Source organism: Lissotriton helveticus, chromosome 3_1 (genome assembly GCF_964261635.1).
Source record: "Lissotriton helveticus chromosome 3_1, aLisHel1.1, whole genome shotgun sequence".
Taxonomy (NCBI): domain Eukaryota; kingdom Metazoa; phylum Chordata; class Amphibia; order Caudata; family Salamandridae; genus Lissotriton; species Lissotriton helveticus.
In genome coordinates, this window is record NC_136061.1 from 2,083,994,389 (window position 1) to 2,084,019,438 (window position 25,050).

The 25,050-nt window shown below is 40.1% G+C and overlaps 1 protein-coding gene across 1 annotated transcript in view; it reads right to left on the bottom strand.

Moving 5' to 3' along the window:
* The window catches only part of LOC144824116 (aminopeptidase N-like), an 880,577-nt gene that overhangs the window by 239,661 nt on the left and 615,866 nt on the right, over positions 1-25,050 (bottom strand). The window contains exon 19 of the mRNA XM_078683228.1: positions 8,204-8,344. Within this exon, the coding sequence (XP_078539354.1) occupies positions 8,204-8,344 (141 nt within the window). The remainder of the gene's footprint in view (positions 1-8,203; positions 8,345-25,050) is intronic.

Consider the following 25,050-nt stretch of genomic DNA (forward strand, 5'->3'; position numbering starts at 1 on the left):
AAAATAATGTAAAAACATAGGAAATTCACTGAAAAAAACAACGGTTACACGGACGTTATAGTTAGGGAATAGAATTTAAAAAATCTTAGAAAGTCACTGAAAAAAAACAAAGGTTACAGGGATGTCATAGCTCGTTCATATTTCACACACGAAATAACATAGAAAGTCAGCAGTTATATTTACCTCAGCTAATTATAACTTACACCCCGGCAATGCACTGCTTATGACGTCACATATTACTCACACATACACACACATATATAGGTATGAAGGTATGCAGGTGTTTTTGTATGTGTGTGTGTATAGATATATATATATTATATATACACACACACACACATATTTATATATACACACACACACACACAGACACATAAACACCTGCATACCTTCATATGTTAATGGTTGTTCTCAGATCCGCAAGTACATGCATCATAGATGTGAAGTTTTATTGAGCATGGTTTTTTGGTGTAAGAGTCTTTAATGAGGTGTGCAACAACTGATATCACTGGTTTATAGTTCTACAAGAACATGCCTTTTAATCAGGCAGCTTAATCTGTATCCAACCCATATAAAATGTCATGAAATAGTAGGAACAGCAGTAGGATATTGGAAATGAATTCAGTATTACTCTCATATGTAATCACTTTTATATATGAGCAATAATGAATACCATTGATTTATGGTGATGCCAGCATGTGCACTATAGGAAATGGGGCATTCTAGCCAGGTCAGCACTTTACAGTAACTGTTTCCAAATGTGTGCAATAATTTATGTTGTGTGTACTATAAATTGGGTACTTTACCCTGGATCCAGCCAGATAAATAATATGAATTAATGAAAAGGGTTATGAGACATGAGCAACCGCCCTTTGTTGTAGCCATCTGAATTATTTAAAGGGAAATGGATATGTTGGTACATTGCAATTCTAGGCTAACAAGCACTGTAACCTTGAAATTAGATTATATCAGCAACCAGTAATATAAAATTATACTCCGTGTGCCATAGGTTGAGTTGTTGCCTATTTTTTGTGTCATGAATCCTGTTACAAGCAATATTTTTTTATGGAGAATTTTGTCTTACTATTGTAAAGTGATCATATACTGAGTAATGGTAATCTGAATAAGTGTTTATTGAGCTTTTCATTAACACAAGAATTTGTCATATTTTGTATAGGGAAAACAACAATGTTTAACTAAATTGTGGATATAGTATAGCTTAAAAAAATGTAAAAACAAATTGCTTAAAAATGGCAGACATTGTTGCGACATTTGGGTTTAATATGAGCAGTCTAGTTAATATTAATGATCTTTATTTAGATATAAAACATATCTTTAAAAGAATTTACAGATTCACAGCCTGACCGAATATTAGAATAAAAACTTCTAGGAATAACAACACGAGTGTAGATATAAAGGCACAATCCACTAACAAACATTATAAAAACAGGAATTTTATCTCGTAGTGTATTTTAAAATCACAAAAATTGAAACAAGACGCCAGCTTACATGAATATAACCAAATTATGTCTAACATTGCTAAGAATAATGCCAGTTAATACTGTTTTCGGTGAGAGAGAGAAAAAAAAGGGCACTTTAGCATGGTCTCCTTAGGTTAAAAATGTGATATGCTCGCAAGATAAATTTTGTAAATTTTATGTTTAGCACTGTGTTTTCCGGTTTCAAAGCTGCCATGATGGCTTGCCTGCAGGACCGAACACCCAGCCTATTCCATTCTGATTTTAATCCAGACCTGCGTTCTATGTTAAGGGCTGGGCAAAGGCAGCTTACATGCAACATGGTTTCCGCTGTTTCCCCACACCCTCTACAAGAGAGATCTTCCGATGTACGTCGCCATGATGGTAAATCCTGCAAGAAACGCCAGTCACTCAGTCTGATGGCAATAAAGCCGCGTTTCAGGTGTAATGGATATGTGCTGGCCAGATAGCAGGCTGGGACCGGGTGTCTGTAGGAATTTATCGTGACCCAGGCGTGGCTACGTTTCAGAAAGATTGCTTGTCAGTGAGACGAGAGTGCTTGTCAGTGAGACGAGAAGTCATTCTCACACATTTATAGCTTTTTTAAATGCTATATGGCCTGGGTTTAGGGCCCACAAATTGCTTGCTGACATTTGGTTAATGGCGTCTGTAAGAAGCCGTCCGTACAAACCCCCCGGGTCTATCTGGCTGATTTCTTGCCAGACTAGGGATTCTAAAGTACCTGGCTCAGCTTGTCTTAACTTGTGACACAGATTAAGGTTGCCCCAGTGGCTGAGGCCTCGTAGTTTATTAGCCCCATCTCCAACCTGATCTGCGCTGCAGAAGCGGTCTTTGGCAACCGGAGCACCCCTTTATAAATTTTAGTGGTCTGTTGGTTCAGGGTTGTGTTCATTTTACCACTGAAAATCTCAACGCCGTAGGATAAGGTGGGGCCAACCTTTGCTCTCATTACCTCCAAGAGGGGGGCTAAGGTTGGACCGGAAAGATCTTTCGCAAGTTTGCCTAGTGACACCATTAGGGTCACTGCTTTAACTCCGATCTCTCTACGCTGTTTTTTGTAGCTACATTTTGAGTCCAGGTGGACGCCTAGGTATTTATAGGACTGGCCAATTTCTAAACTAACATTATTGAATGACCAGCCGCCCCCTGTGTATCGTTTCTTGCCGAATGTAACTACTTGCGTTTTCTTTAGATTAACCTCGAGTTGGTTGCTGATCGTATAATCGAACAGTTTATCGAGGAGTCTTTGCAACCCTACCCTGGTTAAACTAAAGAGAGCCAGGTCGTCGGCATATAAGAGGTTGCTTAGAGTCATGCCGCCCACCTTCGGAGAGTGACTATTAGTGTCGTCTAGGACCGCTGACAGATCTGCTACAAATAAGTTAAAAAGGAGGGGGGCCAGCACACATCCCTGCTTCACTCCTCTAGTTGTCATTATTTTCCGTGAGAGATGTGTGCCGGTCCCAAGCTTCACCCGCACCCACGTCCTAGTGTGGAGCTGAATTATTCCCTCTAGTAGTTTCTCTGGAATCCCCCACATCTTTAGTTTGGCCCATAGGTCCTCCCTGGGGACTCTATCGAATGCTGCTTTGAAGTCGACAAAGCAGCAATGGACTAATCTTGAGGTTGCAGCTGCCCCATCGACTACAGTTGTTATTGCTAGCAAGTTTGTACGGGTTCCTGAGTGTGCCACAAACCCTGTCTGGTTCATTGGCAAGAGCTTATTGTCCTTTACCCATAACCTTAGGTCCTCTAATAGAAGACCTGCATAATGTCTAGTGTTTTAACCATCTTCATTTGGGAAGGAGGAGTATGCATCATTGTGACTTTAACAGACTATCTAAAAGTCAAAGGCTTCTGTCAAAATGCATCAGCCATGACTTGCACTGAAATTATAAAATAAATAAACTATTTCTGCTTTGAGGAATTAAAATATGCCGTCCTCTCTTTCCAGTTTTCTAACTTTTGGCCGGGGGTTCTTGGATTATTGATTGGTAATAACTTTTTCAGCATGTGATGAATCTCCACGATGTTTGCAGACCTATTTCTTTTTCTACATTCGGTGATGATGCAAAGTTTGATGATAGTTAAGGGGGTGCAAAGAAATAAGGGGGTTCCCAAAATACATTCATACACTAATGCACTTGCCATAGACCTAAGTGGCTGAATGAATTTACATGAAATTTGCCAGGAGTATAGATTATGATATGGAAAGGGTCCTTTTCGTTATTTGATCTGAACTTGTTAAGTTGTTTTTTATTAATATAGGGCAAAGGCTTAGTGATATATTGGGCTGCAGTGTACCGAAGCACCTTCGCAGCATATCGTGGTACATGGAGATGATGAAACACAGTAATATTCGTTATTCAAAGCCCTTGCCAACTAAACAGGCAGCCATATTGCTTGGAATACGCGTTGTCTGTTTTCTGTGCTTTTCTGTGAAATATAGCTTATTACTCTTTTTTTAATGCATAGGAAGAAATGAGGCAGTTTAGCAAACTCGGTTAAGTTAGCATAAATTATTTTTGTTGATTTATATATTTTTTAAAGTTTACAAAGTACTGCAGCACTATTTACGTTACATATGGGAAAATAGTATTAGACATACTATGTGGTAGCTATTAAAAGAACCTTTTTTTAGTAAACGTTTTTATATATGTGTTTAAGTGATTTTTAGGTTTGAAATGAAAATTGATTTTCCACAGGATTAAAAATGTGCACCTTCAGGACCATACAGTACTGCATTGCCATGTGTTATATTTAAATGAACAATTGAAGACATTTTATGATCGCAAAGAAATGCTGGCACTGCCTTGTTTACATGTCTGAACTGGGGTGGCAGAGTGGGCTAAAGAACGGTGATGGATCAAACCCAGATCTTTTGACTGGGTGTGAGTGTTTGATTGGTTCAGTGCTCCGTCCATCACCACCCCCTTTTGTACCGCTTTTGGCCACCATAAGTGTGGCAGGGTTTGCTCAGACGTGAGTCCCTTGCTCACTTTGCCACTGGATTCAAGCAAGCCGGGCTGAAGACGGCTGGAATGCCAGAAACCGGTCCTCGGAAGCTTGTTTCCGGTCCAGGGAAGGCATGGCTTGGCAGTTCGGGCTGGACTGTTCCCATGAGGCACAGGGTCAGACTGATTTGCATATAGCCATGTCTGAACTGGGGTGGCAGAGTGGGCTAAAGAACAGTGATGGATCAAACCCAGATCTTTTGACTGGGTGTGAGTGTTTGATTGGTTCAGTGCTCCGTCCATCACCACCCCCTTTTGTACCACTTTTGGCCACCATAAGTGTGGCAGGGTATGCTCAGACATGAGTCCCTTGCTCACTTTGCCACTGGATTCAAGCAAGCCGGGCTGAAGACGGCTGGAATGCCAGAAACCGGTCCTCGGAAGCTTGTTTCCGGTCCAGGGAAGGCATGGCTTGGCAGTTCGGGCTGGACTGTTCCCATGAGGCACAGGGTCAGACTGATTTGCATATAGCCATGTCTGAACTGGGGTGGCAGAGTGGGCTAAAGAACGGTGATGGATCAAACCCAGATCTTTTGACTGGGTGTGAGTGTTTGATTGGTTCAGTGCTCCATCCATCACCACCCCCTTTTGTACCGCATTCATTATTTCAGCAACAGTTGCCATGCCAAGGCAAAAGGTAAACCATTCCAAGATGACCTTGCACACACAGCATTGGCAAACCCATCAGGTATCAAAGCTGGACCTATTGGAGTTGCTGGCCCGCTGGTTAACGGGAATTAAAGGAATATATTGATCTTGCGGGTGGTACTGAAATAGTTATAATTTTGAGAGACTATCCAAATCTTTGTGAGATTTGTCTTTTTAAAAAAAAAAAAATTCCACACTTCCTTAATGCCACAAATTAAAACCAGAAAATGGGAAGCTGCATAAATAGGCCTTTGCTGGAAAAAAAACTTAGCAAAGATACTTTTTGGACATTTTCCAGATTGGTTTCTGTAGCAAAATTCTATGGCAAAATGTTTTTTTTCATTGAAGGCTACGTCCACTCTAGTTGAATGAGGAGATAAACACTGCATATCTTGTGAAGTACAAAGTTGAAACTAAACCCAATTTTAATTGTGGAATAATAACTTCTCCCACAACTAATCTGTAATTTGTTACTGGAAAGTTCTTAGTATAGTACTTCCAGACTTGTATACTGCACTAAATCAGGTGAAATGAATCAGTTATTCATAGATACCCACATACATTCGTTGAGAACTGCAGAGCCGCACGTAACACTAAGACTGCTATGCATCAAAGAATTGTTAAAAAGCCTTAAAATTGCCACATGTCAAGAGGATCATCTTCAATTTTTCCGTATTTTTACATTTGTTGTTCATTTATTGCACTTACACCACCTTTTAGATTTCACACAAATGAATGAAAGCCTGAGATTGCTACCTTGCCAGTTTTAAACATGTGTTGTGCATTGGCTGCACACAGATCTCAGCAGCAGGCACAGTTGCCCACTTTGCAATGTTACCCATACAAAATACAAAAGAGGATTCCAGGTCAAGAGAAACCTTAAGCTCAAAATCTGACAACACCCACCACGTTTTTCATTATGGGTGGCAGGGCTGGTTCATGGGTGTAAGAGGTTGGTAGTAGGGGCAACCAACCGGCCATAATAGAGAAATGTATGCATTTTTTATTTTGCTTTTTCAATTTGGATTATGTCACACAGTATTTGCTTTTAACTAAGGTTCTACACTAGAGCAAAAACATGGAGCATATTGATTTCACACTTTCCTTTTACAATATTCATTTTCTCTTTTAAATCTATGTGTAGGAAGAGTAATGCAAAGTGAATTTGCTTTACTTTTCTTTAACTGGATATTCCTGGACTATGTTTATTTGGTTAAAATTTGTCCTACGCACGTAAAATGGTTCTTAATCAATAAATGTTAATACAAAGGTAGCAATAATTACACAACCCATTTCCTCCATTATCCCTGGTATAATCATTCTTCCACAAAATTAATTGGAGTTAAATTGGTGTGCTCCATTCAATATTACCCAAGTAACAACATGGAGCAGAATTGGCTTACCATCTTTTGCATCAATCCGATTTTATTACAATATACTAGCCGTACCCGGCCACGCGTTGCTGTGGCTCAGTCTGGTTAAATGGAAGAGAAAGAAAAGAGTATGCGCACGTTTCTAATATGTTTAATTTCACAATGCTTGTGGGTATACAATATGTTTTTGTGACTATTGTCTGTATGTGTCCCTCTGCCATCCTGACACCAACTGTCCATCCTAATCTATTTAGACTATTGTCTCTATGCGTCCTTTCTTAATGTTGTACAGTGAACCAACTCATCCCCCCTCCCTCCACCCATTTCCCGGTCTGCCATCCTGACACCAACTGTCCATCCTTATTTATGTAGACCATTGTTTCTATGCATCCCTTGTATTTGTTGTGCAGCAACCAAATCGATAGGGTCTGTTCGGCCTTTCGATTAAAACCACGCGCGTATTGGACACGTGCGTATTCGAATCCAATGTTGTGTATATATAAACATTGTGCATATATAAACATGCACTAATGTTGCAAAGTGAACCAACTCACCCCCCTCCCTCCACCCACTTCCTGGGCTTCCATCCTGACACCAACTGTCCATCCTAATCTATGTAGAATATTGTCTCTATGCGTCCTTTCTTAATGTTGCAAAGTGAACCAACTCCTCCCCCCTCCCTCCTTCCACTTCCCGGTCTGCCATCCTGACACCAAATGTCCATCCTAATATGTGTTGACTATTGTCTCTATGCGTCCATTTTAGTTGTTGTGCAGCAACCCAATCGATAGGGTCTGTTTGGCCTTTCGATTAAAAACACTCGTGTATTGGACACACGCATATTCAAATCCAACATTGTGTATATATAAACAAGCGCTAATCTTGCAAAGTGAACCAACTCCTCCCCCTCCCTCCACCCACTTCCCAGTCTGCCATCCTGACACCAACTGTCAATCCTAATATATGTAGACTATTGTCTCTATGCGTCCTTTCTTAATGTTGCCAAGTGAACCAACTCCTCCCCCTCCCTCCACCCACTTCCCGGTCTGCCATCATGACACCAACTGTCCATCCTAATATATGTAGACTATTGTCTGTATGCGTCTATTGTAGTTGTTGCGCAGGAACCCAATCGATAGGGTCTGATCGTCCTATATATTAAAAACACACGCGTATTCGAATCCAACGTTGTGTATATATAAACACGCGCTTATTCAAATCCAACGTTGTGTCAAAATTTCAAAGCAATCGGTGAAGAACTTTAGGAGATTTAAGATTTTTAACAAATGCACATTGACATTTGTATGTGTCTGTTTGGGATTTCGATTAAAAACACGCCCGTATTCGACACGCTCGTATTCTAATCCAACGTTGTATATATAAAAACACTCGCACATTCGAATCCAAGGTTGTGTCCAAATTTCAAAGTAATCGGTGAAGAACTTTTGGAGATTTACGATTTTGAACAAACAAACATTTACATTTTTATTTATATAGATAGATTATGAGTGCAAATGTAGTAGGAACACTTGAATACCATGTTTGAAATATGCCATGAATTCTAATGTTGAACAAGTTTACATTGTCCATTTCAAACCCTGAAATTGATATCATCAATTTTCTTTTATTTTGACTAATGTTCTGTGCTCTTAAATATAGCAATACTTACTTAGCATATATTATCTTCCATTGAGAGAAAATAAAGTCCCATGCTATGCTCTGCCCAATGGGGTTTGCTGCAACTGCATTAATGGTAGAAATTGCGTCCTGCTTTCGGATCTTTGTGGGATCCATGGAATATTCGAGATATCTAAAGACAGAAATTAAAAGAACATGAAAAACATGCAGTTGGCTATCTCTGCTTGTAATTTTTTTAAAGTATATTCACTGTTGAGTACCTTATATTTTGTGAGAATTAGATGCAACATTACAACAATGCTGACTGTCATTTCTGTAGCACAAGTAGTAGACTACCCAGTCAGTTAGACAAATGCAATTTATTTGGCTTATCAACAGCCATATAACTACACAGTCTAAAACCAGCTGACATACAGTGGACTTCCCATAGCAAGTCATGAAACATTCAGTGACAAACATAGATCTAAAACAGCAGAAGATTAATGTACACAATATATTACAATGTCCCATATCTATTTCTGATCCCCAAAGCACAATAACCGGAATTTGCCTTGGCAACACATATCCATTTTGCACAATTTGTTTGAGAAGACGTAGGCTCAGTTATAGGATCTAATCTTAGCAAAAGTAAAACTGGGGTCAGAAAAAGTTTCAACGCATAAGAATATAAGTGACAAAAAATAGTAAAGTGCAATGTGCTTTGTTGGGAAATGGGCAGCTTGGCAATGGTAATCTCCAGTCTGCTTTCCTAGAAAATGCAACTAATAAATTTAATGTATTAAAACAAAATCTTGTGAGATAAAACAAACTTGGAATTCACATTTAAAATCGATAGCAGATTAAATTCATAGCCCAACAACATTTTAATTAAGTAATAATTGGCACTAGAACAGAGTTTATCAAATTTCACTTGGTGAAGCCTACCCTCCCTTTCTTCAAAAAACTCTTTCAGCTGAAACACAGTCTTTCCATTTATATTCTATGGATTAGAAAATAGCCCTGGGAGACCTAAATCTGAAAAGGCCATTTATCCAAGGGATCACCAGGGCATTACCCAGGGAAAGACAATCTTCCAGCACATCACTTTTATAGGTATGCTCCCGTATTTCCCCAGATTCTAAGCTAGAGTAACAACGGTTCCAGCTTGAATTTATCCACCATATGTATAAGATGCAGCTCAGATTGACACAAAGTTTGGAGTGGATTGAGGACCTACCAAGAGTCTTCGCAAACATTTGTTCTTAACCTTCTGCAATGTTCCAGCACCCTTGTATCCCCAGATACCTGCTCCATAAGTTGATATAACATACACTTACTTTTGTACATTTTAATAATTTCCTGTACTGCTTGTGCCCCTACTAGTGGGCAAGGGTGAAGACTGACTTTACAGCTTTTGGCATTGAGACACCATATTAGTATAAAGGCAGGGCCAATTTAAATTATGAGCAAGAGGGAAAGGCAAGATAAATTAAAGTACTAACCTTACAAATGTCTGTTCCAGCCAAATAAAATGCTATTGGTCAACAATTTTGGGGCCAATACTCATCACAAATGATATACTAATATTAGTTTGTAGGTCTGGCCCCCCATAAGCATCTAGGAGGAATTTTAGACCATTTGCGGTACTTGAAATTAGAACCGCATCATCCAAGTACAGTAAAACCAGTAGAACATTAGACTTAATTTATAGCAGATCTTTCCCTGCTTTGCACACATGGGATTCCATTCCAAATCAATGATGTAGAGAAGGAACAGTACAGGGGCCATCACACAACCTTCCCTAGCCCCCAATGAAGATTTTATTATGGGGGAAATATCACCCTCTGTTCTATATCTGTTCCATACCTGATTAAGCAATCCCAATGAATCATTTGAAGTAATCAAATTGCATAGACTATCCATTTAGGGTATGGTCGTTAGGATTTAAAATTCCCCTGTCAAAATTGCTTACATTTGACACCATTAGCCCTACTTTGCAAATATTGAAATTAGTGTACTTTGAAGAGTACTTCTTTCTAGGGAAGATATAAACAAAACAAGCATTAGTAGAGCCCCTATTTCCACTTATAGCTGAAAGTGTCTCTTCATTGATTAATGAGTTAATGTGTGTGGTATTGTGGGTGGGTGAGCTGCTGAATGGCGAAATATGTCGAGGGGTAAAAAAAAAAAAAGTCAGTTGCCATTTCTTCCCACATTATCTACGTAGATCTGTGCAAAAAGGGACAACAACATAATTAGATCCATATTTGCCTACAACCACGTTTATGTATTCTAGAAAAAAATTCTATGACTCCCATTTCAGTGTCCATCTTTGTACACCCAACCTCATCTCAAACGATTCCAAGAAGTCTCTTAGGGCCTGATTATGAGTTTGGCTATCTGTGGACCGCCAATCTTACAATGGCATGCTGGTGGCGGTCTGGCCACTGCTGCGCCGGCGGTTTGACCACCGTATTACAACTTGGGTGGTTTGACTTATGCAACCGCAGGGAATGTTCCCTGGTGGTGGCGCAGTGGCCAGAGTCTCACAATATGCTGGCAACGCCACTGCGGCAGTGCCATGCATAATACGAGTTTCCTGACCACCAGTCTGGCAGTCAGGAAACAACCCTTTCCCCCTGCATGTTGGTGCATGCAGTGGGTTCACATGTTGTGCCCCCTGGTATACATGCACCCCCAGTTCCAGCATGACATGCACCTCACAGTCTGTGCCATGCTGGAAAGTGATGCGGCAATGCAGCATTAAGGCTCACATTTGAGACATTTAACTGCACAGCTGCGGGACCGGCATTCGGACCGCCAGACCACAAGTTCACTTGCAATCTGGTGGTTGGGAGTCAGCCATGTTTGGCAATGTGGGAGCAGTTTGGAGTTGTGGGAGCGGTGTGGGAAGGCATTGAAGCACGCTCCCACACCGCCAAACTCCTAATCAGGCTCTTACTGAACAATGATTTGTTATGTACATTGAGATAAAAGAGTTGCAAGCAGAAAATGAATGCCCCCACTATATTGCAAGTAAATTTAAAGTTAGTTAATTTCACTAAAAAAGCAAATTTGTGAACTCTACCTGTACAGTGAAATTGGGTGCCAAAATACGGGCCAAAGGTGGATTGATAAAAATAGTGAGCTTTATGCCTTAACAGAGAAAACTGTCTATGTTACAGCTACCCACACCTGGGTGTGCTACATGTGGCATACTCACACACAAGGGCCAAGAGAATGAGCCTTCCCTAGCTCTCCTAACTCAGACTGTAGACCTCACACAAAGAGAAGGACAGAGAACAGCTGTCTTGCGGTTTCTTAAGACTGCCCTCACCCACTATATAGCTGCATGCTTTATCATAGTGTCGCTAACAACACCTTGGTGCAGACCAACACTCAGGGTGGATCGCTTGTTTTTTTTTGGAACTCATTAAAGCACCGAGACCATTGTATGAGCGGGAAACCATACACTACATTTCAGAATGAATGAACTATTATGAAAAAAAAGCCGCCTAGATCTCCGGTGAGAGCAGGCTAGTGTTCTAACATGGCTGCAGTTAATACACATAGGAATAATCGAGCCACGTTCTAGCTCAAACAGACACTTCAGACCGGAAGTGCCATTATCATAGGACTGTCGCAGGATCTATATCATGATCCTGCATCAACAAACACTTATCGTCCAAGGGCGCGAAGTGGACGGGTTCGGAGATAAAGACCCATGACGAAGTAAGTTAATGAGAGGATCGGGCACAATTGTACTGATCAGACAGCTATGAGACACTAACCTAAAGGATTGGATGAGGTGGCCTCTTATGTCTGCTGGATAGGAAAAACATGAGACTCTAACTAAAAGTATTGGACCAGATAACCAAATAGAGACATTTTGTCCTACCTTCCATACGGAAACAAACAGTAAAAGTGATTTACATAAGACTCTCTACAGCCTAGTATAACTAGATTATGCGAGGAATGTTTGCTCCTTTGGAAGTTAATGTGTCTCTGTTAATTACACACGCTACAGGAGACAGTCTAAATATAAATCCTTGGAGATAGAACATTGAGGATACATGAAATAATAAAAAACAACATATAATACGTGCTCAATAGAGGACTAGATGAATTTATTCAGCTCATTTTGTGAAAACATGTTCCTTTACAGAGTTTGACCACAGGGCGGTGTACTCACTTTGGCCCCGATTTGGGAGAATAAAAAAGGTAACTTGGTTAAGAATAAACGTGGAAGATCTTACTAATACTGATGCATGAATTTGTTATGTGGGCATTCCCCTGTCCACATGGTACTGGGTGAATTTTAATGGTGATGTTTGTAGATGACAGTTTTTATACCCCACTGGTGTGCATAGAAGTTAAAATACAAGGGAATATAAACTTGTGTAATGGAGGATTAACTTAGGCAATTGTCAAGAGGAAGTATTTCACTCTGTTACCTTGCTTCTTTATAGGTACGGAAAGCGAGTGTGGTTACTTACAAATATAAAGAAAGACCTATTATTTTACTATTGGTTAAATTGTAACCGGTAAAATTTTGACTTTGCACAAGGGATCATTATCCTGAGGGATCATTATCCTGAGGAAGCCCAGAGACCCATAAGGGCATTAGGGAGTGGCTGAAACATGTCAGTACAAGCAGATGGGGTAATTGAGATGTAACTTCTCCTATATCCACAACACTTACTTTTAACCCTGTCAAGTGGGACCATTAATAAATTAGTATATAGGTACCCACTTAGGCAGTTTTAATGTAATAACTTTCTGCATTAGGGATCCCTCCTTTGGAGCACCTCATACTTATTTCTCTTTTCTTCTTACCCAAAAAAAAACAAGCGATCCACCCTGAGCGTTGGTCTGCACCAGGGTGTTGTTAGCGCCCCTATGATGAAGCATGCCACTATATAGTGGGTGAGGGCAGTCTTAAGAAACCTCTAGGGCTTTTTCCTAAGGGTTTGGTGTTTATCAGTATTTGCTATGCTTCTTGGTCCCTCCTTTTCATGCAGATGTTTTATACTTCTCTGGAAAGTATCCTTTTTCCAGCTGTTTTTTACAGGCAGCTGTTCTCCATTCTTCTCTGTGTGGGGTCTACAGCTAAATGTGGACCTGGTATTTTTGTTCTCTTGTGCCTGAGAAAAAAGATGACCCCACTTAATTGTCTAGGTGCCTCATACGGCACAGTATTATATATGTGAAAGCGTTCAAGTGTCTCCTTAAAAGGTTCTCAGTAGGATGAAAAAAATCACAGAGAGCAGAGCTAAAGAACTTCTTGACTTTATTATTATTTATTGATTGTTGTTAATAGATGATGTATAAATATTTGATATAGAAGTTAAAAAGCAAGGCACTGAAACCAACCTGAATTCACGCTTGGGAAAGACCCTATCATACGTTCTACCTGAATAAAGAATCCTAGAGGAATCCTGCTGCAGAAAAAGAGAGCCAAACATCAGGGACAAAGAGGTACCTGAGTTTAGCAATGAACAAAATGAAAAAAAACAGGGGAATGGATGCATTGCGACACATCCTTTCTTAGCCCAAGCCACCCAATACATGGTCCCAGCAGGAAATGATATCAAAGAAAAAATTCTGACAATATTTTTGCATCTTATTCAATCCGAAGTCTGGTTTTTCAGATGATCCTTGCCCCACTGTCTCCCAGAAGGGCCTTCTCCCGTTATTAAGAAAACATATTCAGTTCATGATTAATGCCTGGCTATGCAGCGGACTGGTTCTACAACCTTCCAATGAATGAGTTGTTGAAAAAGAACAGGGCCAGAGTTTTTCAATGGAAATAAATAGATATTACATTGTTACCCACCTTGACTAAAATCATACATAGCTGATTAGCTAGCCAATCTTTTTGAAGATTGAAATCCCTTAGATGACAGCCAAGCCTGGTTAAGCCTGTAGAATGGAGTGTGCCCTAAATGCTTCACTTGATCAGCTGCTCTCTAAGTAGGACATGGGGAAATGAGGGTGTATCTTAATCTTTTAATTCTCAGCTGCTTTGAATACAGTCAACCATGATATCTCAAAGCCTCCGGGATACCTGGAGAGGCACTAGATTGGTTTGCCTCTTTTCGCTTTAATCAAACCCAATTGTCATGATCTGCCTCACCTATGTATGCAGGTAAGTCTGGAGATGCACTTCTCTGAAGTTCAGAGGCGCTCAAATCGTTCCTTGCAAAGGAGGTCATGGGTGTGTGCAGAGTGAGTGCATTGCTTGGTATGAGGCATCACAGCTGTGAAGCCTATAATATGTGAAACATGCAAGTTCAATAAAGATAGACTATATTTCAGAGAATTCTACAAGACTCTCTAGACCTGCAAAGCTGCCATTTACCTTGGATTCATTGAGTACAAGTTACGTGTGTTTCACAGCATTCCTAACTAGGCAACCATGACACTTAATTGCTACAGCCTGAATTTTGTAGACAAGAGTATAGAATTCAGTATGCTTTAATTTAGAGTTATCAGTGGCCTTGGTTTCAGAAAACAATTCTAGATGAGCATTTGAGACTAAGGATTTAGACTCTGATTTGCAGTTAGTATTCGAGTCATCCTGCCAAGGATTACAAACTCTATACCTGGAACCAATCTTTCTAGGATTATAAGCACTATAGCCTATTCTTTAGATGCCCTAGCGAATCCTCAATTTGTTCAAATGTCTATATATGTTGAATCAATTATAAGTGCTGAGGTTTCCCCTCACCCCCCAGTGCTGTTCCTTTTTTGTTTTTGTGCCGTTCATGCTTAGGCCACTGCAAGGAAAATATCCAGCCCAAATCTGCATCTTTTTTCCCCACATGTCTGGGATTTGATAGGGCTTGTGAACCATGCTGGGGTGAACTGTGAAGATAGTCAAAACATAGGACAAATATGTTTCTTTTAGAATATTTGGAAAATGTGTTCTGTGCTATGGAAAAATATGTTTGTTTCTTGAATAGCATCAGGAAAGGGTTGTTCTTCTAAGATTACCCAGCTTTAAAGATATGGTCGTCGATATGTCTAATTTGTGTTTTGTTTTGTTTTGTTTTATTCCTTCCTACTACCAGTTTGTGGTGTGAACAGGTTTAAAGCTGAAAAGTACTGAAAAGTAGACAACATTCTGAATTCAGCAAGTGGTAATTTGTGTAGCTACATCATGGTTTTCTCATAGGACACTAAGGGCCCGATTCACGGTACTAACTTAAGACAAAATCCTAAACTTACTACCATTTTGGTATTTACATAAGGCACTTCCTCATTTTGGTATTCACAGAAGGCACTTACTCATTTCGGTATTCACAGAAGTTAGGAGTCCTAACTTTAGGACTCCTAAATGCCTTCTGTGAATACTGAAAGTCTTAGCGTTAGGATTTTTCCCCTCTGGCGCACTGACATCAGTTTTTCGTGCCATAACACAGAGCCACTACAAGAACTGGTTGTGGAAACAGTGCACCAAAAAGATTTAAAAATCTCTGAAACAACAATAAAAATAAACAACATCTTATATGGAAATATCAGACATGCATTTTAGAAAAAATACCCAATAAATTAAATTTTAAAACTGTGCGACCTGGAAAATAACCCATAAGAGGGGGAGACCATACCCTCTATAAACCAATCATGGTACGATAGTAGTGAAACAGAACCTACAACAACAACACTGTTTGTTAAGTCACCCTAGTGCATGATCTTTTGACGTCAGCATTGTCAAAGTGTAATAGTACCAAGAAGAAATTAATTAAAACTGCTCTCTGGTGTATAAACCAGGGTGCAAAAGAAGTACAAAAAGGGAGGTGGACGGAACATTTAAACAAAAGCTAAATTACCAGGTGAAGGAATTTGTTTAGACCAAACATAGATTGAGGTAGTTATCACTGATGTATAAAGCCAGCATTGAAAGGGTATACCCCTATCTCAAATGACATTCGCAGAGCGAGGAGGTTAGGTGGGGTGTTAAGGAATCTAGACTGTGTCTCTACCAGATATATCGTTACCAAAGGTAATTAATTTTTCCATCTGATTAACACATCTAGCCGCAGATTCCTTAACTTGGAATACATTCCATAGCTATACCCCACTGGAGGAAGGTATGCAAACTAATCCCACAAAGGTTCTCAAAGAGAAGTAGCCGGTCGACTAATGACTGACCAAGTGTATGTGGGAAAAGTAAAACAAGAACTGACTCTTAATAGAAAATATGACCTCTCTCCTAGAGCATTATACATGAAAGCAACCTTACAGGTCCGAGAAAATTGGTCCCTGAAGGACAAGAGTTACAAACCTTTAAGAATCTCCCGTCAGAAGAAAGATATGAAGCCTTAATCCTCAAAACACAGGAAAAGAAGATGGACGATCAAAGGGATCAAATGCATGGCAGAAGTCATATAATCTGTATTGTTTCTGAAATCCTAAAAGGACCCATTTCCCAATGGAGAGATGAACAATACCCGTGTCATAAGTAATTTAGTGTAGACCCTAGTAGCATCCACAATCATTTAATGCTACAAAAGATGTATATATAGACAAATATATATATGTATGTATATATACTCCTTGGAAGGAAAACTATTTGCAAACGTCCTGTGACCACACACTAAATGGCAGGAGTATGCAATCAAGTGCATCCACTGCAGACATGCCTCAAACATATACCGAAATGTATCATCCTATTCACCTATTGGCCCATCCATTCACAGAATTCTACTGGCCAATGAATACCGCCAAAATGCAGGGACATATAAAACTTGCCCACTTTCAGTATCAAAATCCCTGGGCAAAGAAGAAAGAACCCTTTCTCCTTTTAAAAAAAAATAATATTAAATAAATGTCTGAAACACATAAAAGATGTAAGAACAAAATGGGGGGTGCACATAAAAGTGCAGTTCAAGATATAAGTACAGCCCTGGCAATGACAAGTACATACGACATCTGTGAAACAGGACAATATAATAAAAACAGCAGCACATTGTAAAATGTATACTCATATATCACCGTGTATGCGATCTCTGAAATGAGAGATTTGGTAAAAAATGTAACTGCTCCGAGCCAAAAGGGGAAGGTGGGACGCCACCCCCACAACACTGTAGGTGATTGTCATAAGAAATTTGCTGTCTGTCAATTGGTATAACTGAAAACAAGAAAAAGGCAGTCATGAATCCTCACTGAGAAATGCTGAAAGAAACAACCCTATAAAAGGTTATCAGAAAAATGCTACCAATACTCCACATGGAGTAAGTAACATAACCATAAAAGGGGTATAATCTCTTGAGACTAGCTCTTAGGAGCTCGAGGCTAACTCTTAATCAGAGAAAATAGAAAATAAAATTAAACCAGCTAGCCATCTGCAGACTGGACTAATACTCTCATTATAAGTCAAAGGCGGTGCTTTACCCTTCAAAACTACTAATTCAATGAAGGCCATAAACATAGGGACCACAGTCGTGGACACCACAGTATGAATTAACAAGACCTGATGCGGTCCAATCACAAATTGACAGCCATGAGGCGCTGGACTGTAGAATCAGCATGGCTATCAAATAAATTGATTCCATCAAAAGGTAAGTCCCTTAGACTCTTCTAAACATTCTCAGGGAAACTGGAATCACACAACCAAGCGTGCCTCCTCAGAGATACTGATCTAGCCATAGCTGTACCAATGGAATCCGTTGTGGCCATCGCAAACCAGATAGTGAATTTAGCCATTTCACGACCATCCTGTCTCAGCTAAAAAAGTTAATCTCTATCTCCCTCAGTGAAAGAAGGAAGTAGTCAGTCGACAGAATCCCACAGGGCAAAAGAAGCCCTTCCAAACACACAGGACGCGTTTAAAGATCCTAGAGCCAAACTATTGGAAGCATGCATATTTCGGCTACATGTCTCCAACCATCAAGACTCCCTGCTCGGTGGAAGCAATGGAGGAGTTCCCAAATTCAGCTAAGCTGAAGCTGCCTGCACAACAAGCCCTGTACCATAGGGTGTTGACAAAGACAAACATGATCATCTGGAGCAGGTCGATGACAATGTGCGATGGAACGCTCAACAGAAACTCTTAACGTTGGCCTAGCCCGAATCCCCAGAAGAATGTCATATAGCTACTCTCCAAAAAGGAAGTAAAGGCTCACCGCAAAGTCTCCTTGTTGGAGCAGGCCCAATAAGGGATCTGAGGACAGAGACACCACAGGAAGCTGCAACTTTAAAATATCAGCAGCCTTTTAATAACCCCAGCAAAAGCTGCACTAGCCTCTGCGGTTATTCTAGGTGGTGAATGTAAATCATAGGTAGAGGACGGTTGTAGACTAACATCCCCACCAAAAGCCAAACAACCTCCTGCATGAGGTTGACCAAGAGCACCCAAATGCTCATATTTACCAGTATCTGCAGACTCTTCCTGCAACACTGGGGAAATGGCAATCAAAGTATCCTCATCCCCAATTTGCAGAGGAGATGGTGCAGAAGCCTCAGTGGCAATAAACAGCGTCTCCAGGGCCAATCAATGTCAAGACGGTGTTGTATCGACGTCCACCACTAAAGATGTCTCTTGTCAACGAACTGCGTTGAGATGGCATTGGATCAACGTCCACCACTAATAGTGTCTTCGAGGTCACACAGCGTTGAGGTGGTGATAAATCCCCCTCTGTGGAAGCCACCAACATCATAACAGGAAGTCACATCAGGCTGTTTCCTGACGTTGTAGTTACTCCAGCTAGAAGCCAGGGCGCAGAGGGCAAACCTGCCGGCAAACTCCCAACCAGACTCCCTTCAACCTTTTTGGAGCCAAAGGTGCACCAGGGAGAGGTGTTGACCCAAAAAAGACTGGTAACGCTTGGAAATATACTTCCATTTGGACCATAGTTGCCCCCTCACCATTATATGGTGGAAAGCTTGGGGTCGACTCCTGAGCAGCAGCCTCCGGTAAGAACCGGGAGGAACTGTCACCGGTGTCACAACCTCACAAGGCCAAACGCCTCTGTGACTTCGATCCCTTCTGATAGAATTTACCTGATTCTGATGAGTGACGTCCACCGGAACGGCTCCTCGACCTGCCCGGAGCAGGAGCCTCAGAAAGGGAAGGAGATCAGCACTTGTACACCGAACGGGACAGACGAACCAACAGCGTTTTCATCCAATGTTTCCGTAACAACTTGGGCATCAGCCTCTTACAATCGTTGCACTCATTGGAGTCGTGGTGCTCTCCTGAGCACCACATACAAATGGCATGCGGATCCGTCATCGACATCTGCTGCATACTAGGTGCCGCACAATTTAAAGCCCGAAGGCATTGGCACACTACTCCAGACGTGAAAGGCTTCGAGTAGGCCACAGAACAAAAATGGGCCTGAAGAACCGCTTCTCCTAGATCCGCATTACAGTGCAGAAAAGAAGAAAACTGACTAGTGGGCTTCTGTCTTCCCTGTGGGTAAACACCCCAATACATCCAGGGGGGGGCATAAAGACTGATGGTGGCCTTGCTGTGTGGGGGAGCAATTATCTATTCCTGGGTGGTGTACCCTGCCTTTGAAATCCCTGGCTCAAAACTCAAAGAAGCATTTCTTGTTGTAAATATCTCACCTCTGCAATGCAGATCTTTTCTGGTAGATGGACATATGTGTGCATGTTTGCTCTCTCTTGTCCCATTCCTCCTTCCCCTAATCTGCTGCTGAATGGCATAGATATTCCTTGCATTGTTTGATAAATAATTGAGAGATGTCTGGATACTAGTAAGGCTTCCTTTGGATCCGCAATGCCAGATAAGTGCAACCTAGACACCAATCTGTTTCATTACCATTACCATTAAAGTGACATATTTCTCATCGTGAGGTTCCAAAAGGGTTGTTCTTGTTGGACATCATGTTTGACATCTACATTAAAACCCTGTGTAGTCAGTTACATTCTTTTCTCTTTGTCACTCCAGTCTAAGTAGATGAAACCTTGCTTTTGCTTAAAGCTGACCAGTCCTCATTCAATTGTTTTGTGAGTCAGCCTGGATGGAATCCGGTGCTGCATGGCTCACAGTTGTCTTAAGCTGAAATGGGCCAAGACCAAGTTATTTTTAATAGGCATAGATTCTCAGATTTGGTCCTTCAGTTTTTGATCCAAGCACTTCGGCCCTTCTCCTGTGGAGTCAGATGAAAAGCTGTCTTTCTTGATTCCAGCTGTGGGACTCGCACAGCTTTTCCTGTTCAAAATGTCTTAAAAAGTCTCTCATGTATATTTGATGACCATTCTTATGAAAGTTTATTTTATTTATTAAAGTTTTATTCTGTTTTTATTAAAATGCTAAATAATATAGTTAACAACACAAATGAAATGTTAAAGTGCAATTCATTTCGAACTAACACAAGATTCAAATGTACAAAAAACTGTATTTAGCTATATCTATTAGAACTAGGTCCCAAAATGTCTATGCAAGCTTTATGTTTCAAGCAGCTAAACTACATGTGATGAGATGTGCACAGAATGCTTAAAAGTTGACCATACCCTGGCATGTATTTAACGAAAGCTTCATATCATATTGTAGAATGCTTCTGATTAATAATATTTTTACATGTTTTACTATAAACACTTTATCGTTGAATAAAACGACTTCTTTTTGTTTCACACACTAAATGCAATGCATGAATAGAAAATGTTGATCTCCGAATACATTTCTTTCTCATTTATAATCAAGAGATGCAGTGCTGAATAATATTCTGTGCAGCTGAAGTTTCTATTTCACATAGCCTATTGTTTAGCTAACATGCAATTGATTTCATTAGAAGGTTTGAAATGTGAAAGGAGGTCTAAAAGTGAATTTGCCTCAAACTTAGACATAGTTTTAAGAATGATTCAAACTTTGTGATAATTCTTTGTGAGGTGTTTGTGTGGAATCCTGAGAATGGAAGGGGAGAGACTGTTCTCAAGAATAAAACTGAAACCTTTTTGGATTAGAGGAGAAGATGTAACACTAACTGCAAAAAGATTTTCAATTGTTTTTTTTTTTTTGAATTTTTTTTTTGTCCTCATATTGCGAGTTTTTATGTGAATGGAGTTTTAGGTTTCTGCCTCTGATTGTGGTTTCCGGAGCGGCCCTTTGATCTTTCGTATTTGGGAGGTTGTTCAGAGGAGTATCCTCAAACCATTACATATTGGGAGATCTGGTTTGCGAATGAGGTAAGAGCTAGCCACCTTGACTACTCGACAAGTATTTTACTTGTCCACCAGATGTAATTTCGCGTTAATCATTGGACCGTTAGTGCCAACCCTATATTGGAGTTTAGATGGCTTTCCAAGATTTCCCAAAATTTAAATTTTTTAGAGGTTGTTCCCTTTCTGTCTAATTTGTTAACCCTTATGACAGAATTCATCCATCCTCCATGCGTTGGAGGTGACACACTCAGCCAGTTTATACAGATCTCCCTCCTTGCTAGTACCATTAGCACAAAAAGAAGGTTCTCACGGCATTTAGTTAGTCTCATTCCATCATTAGCGTCTTCTATCCCCAAAAAAATTAAGGTTGTACTTACAGTTAGTTGTTTATGCATGATCATACTCACGGTCTTACCAACTTCTTCCCAGTAACCTTCCAAAGATGGGCAGTTTTTAAACATATGGATGTCATCTGCCTTTTCTTCCCCACATTTCGGGCATTTTTTTACGCCAGCATTCTTGAATTTGGAAAGCTTTTTCGGAGTCCAATATGCACGGTGTGTTGTGTATAAATGATTTCTTTTCAGAGCCGCTGACTTTAAAGTTGACCAACATTTTCCAACAGATTTTTCCCATATGTTATCCAGGTTAGCTATTTGTAAGTCTCTCCCCCAGATTTCATCCTCGATCTGTGTATCCTTATTTGCTGCTTCAGTAAGGGTCCAGTACCATTTTGCAACCTCTTTTTTGGTTTGTGAGTCTTTTACAATATCTTTTTCCAGATTTCCGGTGTCCTGATTATTTATAAGGATGGTTCTGGCCCAGCTTGACATTTGATAATATTTAAATTTAGCTATTGAGTCGTTGGTAATACTTTGTAATTCTTCCCAAGTGACCAGAGAGGATCCTTTTAGTAGTTGGCCCCAATAGTTAATGGTGTCTTCCGTGTATAATTCTGTGAAGAATTTCTTGAATTCTTGTCTGATATCATTCTCATCAGTACTTTGATTCGCCTGGCCGTCTAAATGTATACTCCCTACTTTATTTCTGGTTCGATCTGTTCTTAATTTCCACGCAAGCCACTTTCCACATCCTTCTCCGTATTCATGATTTCTTAATTTACTTGATTCCCATTTTGTACGCACTCTGTCTTCTAGTGTATCCTCAAGTTTTTCTTTCTGATTTTGCCTCATTCTTTCCAATTCCTTTTTCCTGGTTGTGTCTTTTTCCACTTTCAGTTCAGCGTCTAGGGAGTAGATGTTGTTTTCCAGATCCTTTATCTCTTGCTTGATTTTTTTATTTGTATATGCCCCCAAACTTAGTAATTTTCCCCTTAGTACTGCTTTGTATGCATCCCAAGTGATCTGTTTAGTCGTACCGATTTTATTGTTTTCAAAGAAATTTTCTGTTTCTATTTTAAGTTCCATAACAATTTGTTGGTCCAGTAGTATGGACCGTTCTATCGTAAATCTTTTTTGAGTTTTTATTGTCTCTATTTGAAGAGTTAGTTGGACCGCAGAATGGTCCGATAGATGAGCCGGTAGATGGACTAAGTTTTTTACTCTCGCTGATAAGTCTTTATCAATGAGGAAGTAGTCGATTCTCGACCTATGTCCTAGTTTTTTGTTGTGCAATGTAAAAGGCTGTTTTTTTCCCCCTTTCTCTCTCCAAATATCTATCAGCTCTTTTGTATATGCTAATCCACTCCCTCATTTTTGGTAAGTTTGCCTGCCTGCCCGGGGGAGACCTATCAAGTTTGGGATCCATTATGAGGTTAAAATCGCCTCCCAGGATTATTGGGGTAGTGGCTAGTAATAGATGGGAGTAGAGTTTTCGTAAGGGGCCTGCGTCATCTAAGTTGGGGCCATAATATCCTGCTATTGTGTAAGAGCTATTTTCAATCCTTAATTTTACTATTGCCCATCTCCCCTTGCTGTCTACTTCTTCCGACTCTAGTGTAGCTTTAAGTGACTTTTTAGTTATTATCACTATCCCTTTAATGTTACATTCTTGTGTGGTGCATATGTATCTATCTACCCATCTCAGGTTCTTTATTATTTGGGCCCACTCTTCTTTTAGTAGGTGTGTTTCCTGTAATATAATTATTTCACACTCTGATGTTGTAAGGTATTCAAGAATCCTGTTCCTTCTGCTTTTTGTCCTCATTCCGTTTACGTTCCAGGAGAGAATTTTGACATTTTTACTCGTATTCATACTCCCCATCTGCTCTGTTTCTCCCTTTCACTTCCCAATCCCGGATACTGTTTATTTTATTGTGTAAGAAAGGCAGCTCCTTTTCACTTTTCTGACCTTTGAGGATTTTTTTCTCTATTTTTTCCCTATTTTGCTCCCCACCCTTGTTCTGAATTATGTATTTTTTGTGTTTTCTTTTTAGTGGATTGTTTTTACCCTCCCTGGGGGAGCCTCCTTCTTCTTTTCTTAGGGTTATTTTCCTAACCCTTTTCGGCTCCTTTACCCTTGACTCTTGACATATATATGTTTAAAAAAGTTTTATTTTAACATCGACGCACACCATAAATCAACTTTTTCTTTTTTTCCTTCTAGTGCTGCAACTGAAACTCAGATATATGCTAGGAAGGATTTCTTTTTTATCTTCTCGGCTCTTCCAACATAACTTTTTCTCGCATTAAGTCTAAGAGAGATTTTACTTCCTCTGGGTCCCTTATGTTTCTCATTTTGTTTCGCCACATTATCCTTAATGACGGAGGGAACTTCATCTGCACTGTTGCACCAAGTTGTTGTAGTTCTGGCATTAGGTTCCCTAGCTCCCACTGTCTGTTCTGCGAGGCTTAAGACATGTCCGATCTGATTTTAAAGGACCAGTTATCTTTGTTAAAGTTACCTTTTTTCAATGCCTCTCCCAGGATTTTTTCTTTTAGAACATAGGTTTTGAAGTTCACAAGTATTTTCCTTGGTTTTTTTCTCTCTTTGTTCTTACTGAACGGATCCCTATGTGTTCTTTGTATGTCTTCTGCCCATGGGAAATATTCTGATAGTAGTTCCACCACATATTTTTTAATGTCAGAACCTTCTTGATTTTCTGGCACGTTTAAAATCCTTATGTTATTTTTTCTAGCTTGATTCTCGAGCGATTCCATCTTCTCGTACATTGTTTTGCTATCCTGCTTCAGGGAGTTTATGTCCTTTTGGTTTTTTCCACCTTTTTATTTAAGGTGTCAACTTCGCTTTCTATGGCAGTCACTCTGTCTCCCAATGCAATTGAGTTTGTTGTCTAGTTTCTCACATGCTTCTTGAATTTTGTCCTGCTTGGCTTCTGAAATGGTGAATTTCTCTCTCATCTCCGTCCATATTTTCTCAAGGAGTTGATCTGTATGATTTTCTGGGATACCGCCTCCCATATTTTGTGACTCAGGCTCAAACAACCCATTCTTGTCAACTCTTGTTTCCTCGATTACCTCTACGGTTTCAGTAACTTTAGTGATCCCAGTTGCCATGGTGCCCTCCGGAGGGTTGGTATTTGCTTCTTCTTCCCTGTTTGCTTCTCTAGTCGTCAGAAAAGCAAGCTTAATTTGTGCTTTATTCTTACTACTAACTAGAGATATTTTCCCGTGATCCAAGTTTGCTTGTGGATTTTGTTGTGGGGCAGGTAATACTAGAGACGGCACGATGTTTTGCTGTATTAGAATTGGGTGTTCAAGTATTGGTTGTGTCGGTAGCTCCTCAGTGTGAGAGTTTTGTTTTAGCTGGACTTTAAAGTAGGTTCTTAGCGACGGTGTTATCTTAATA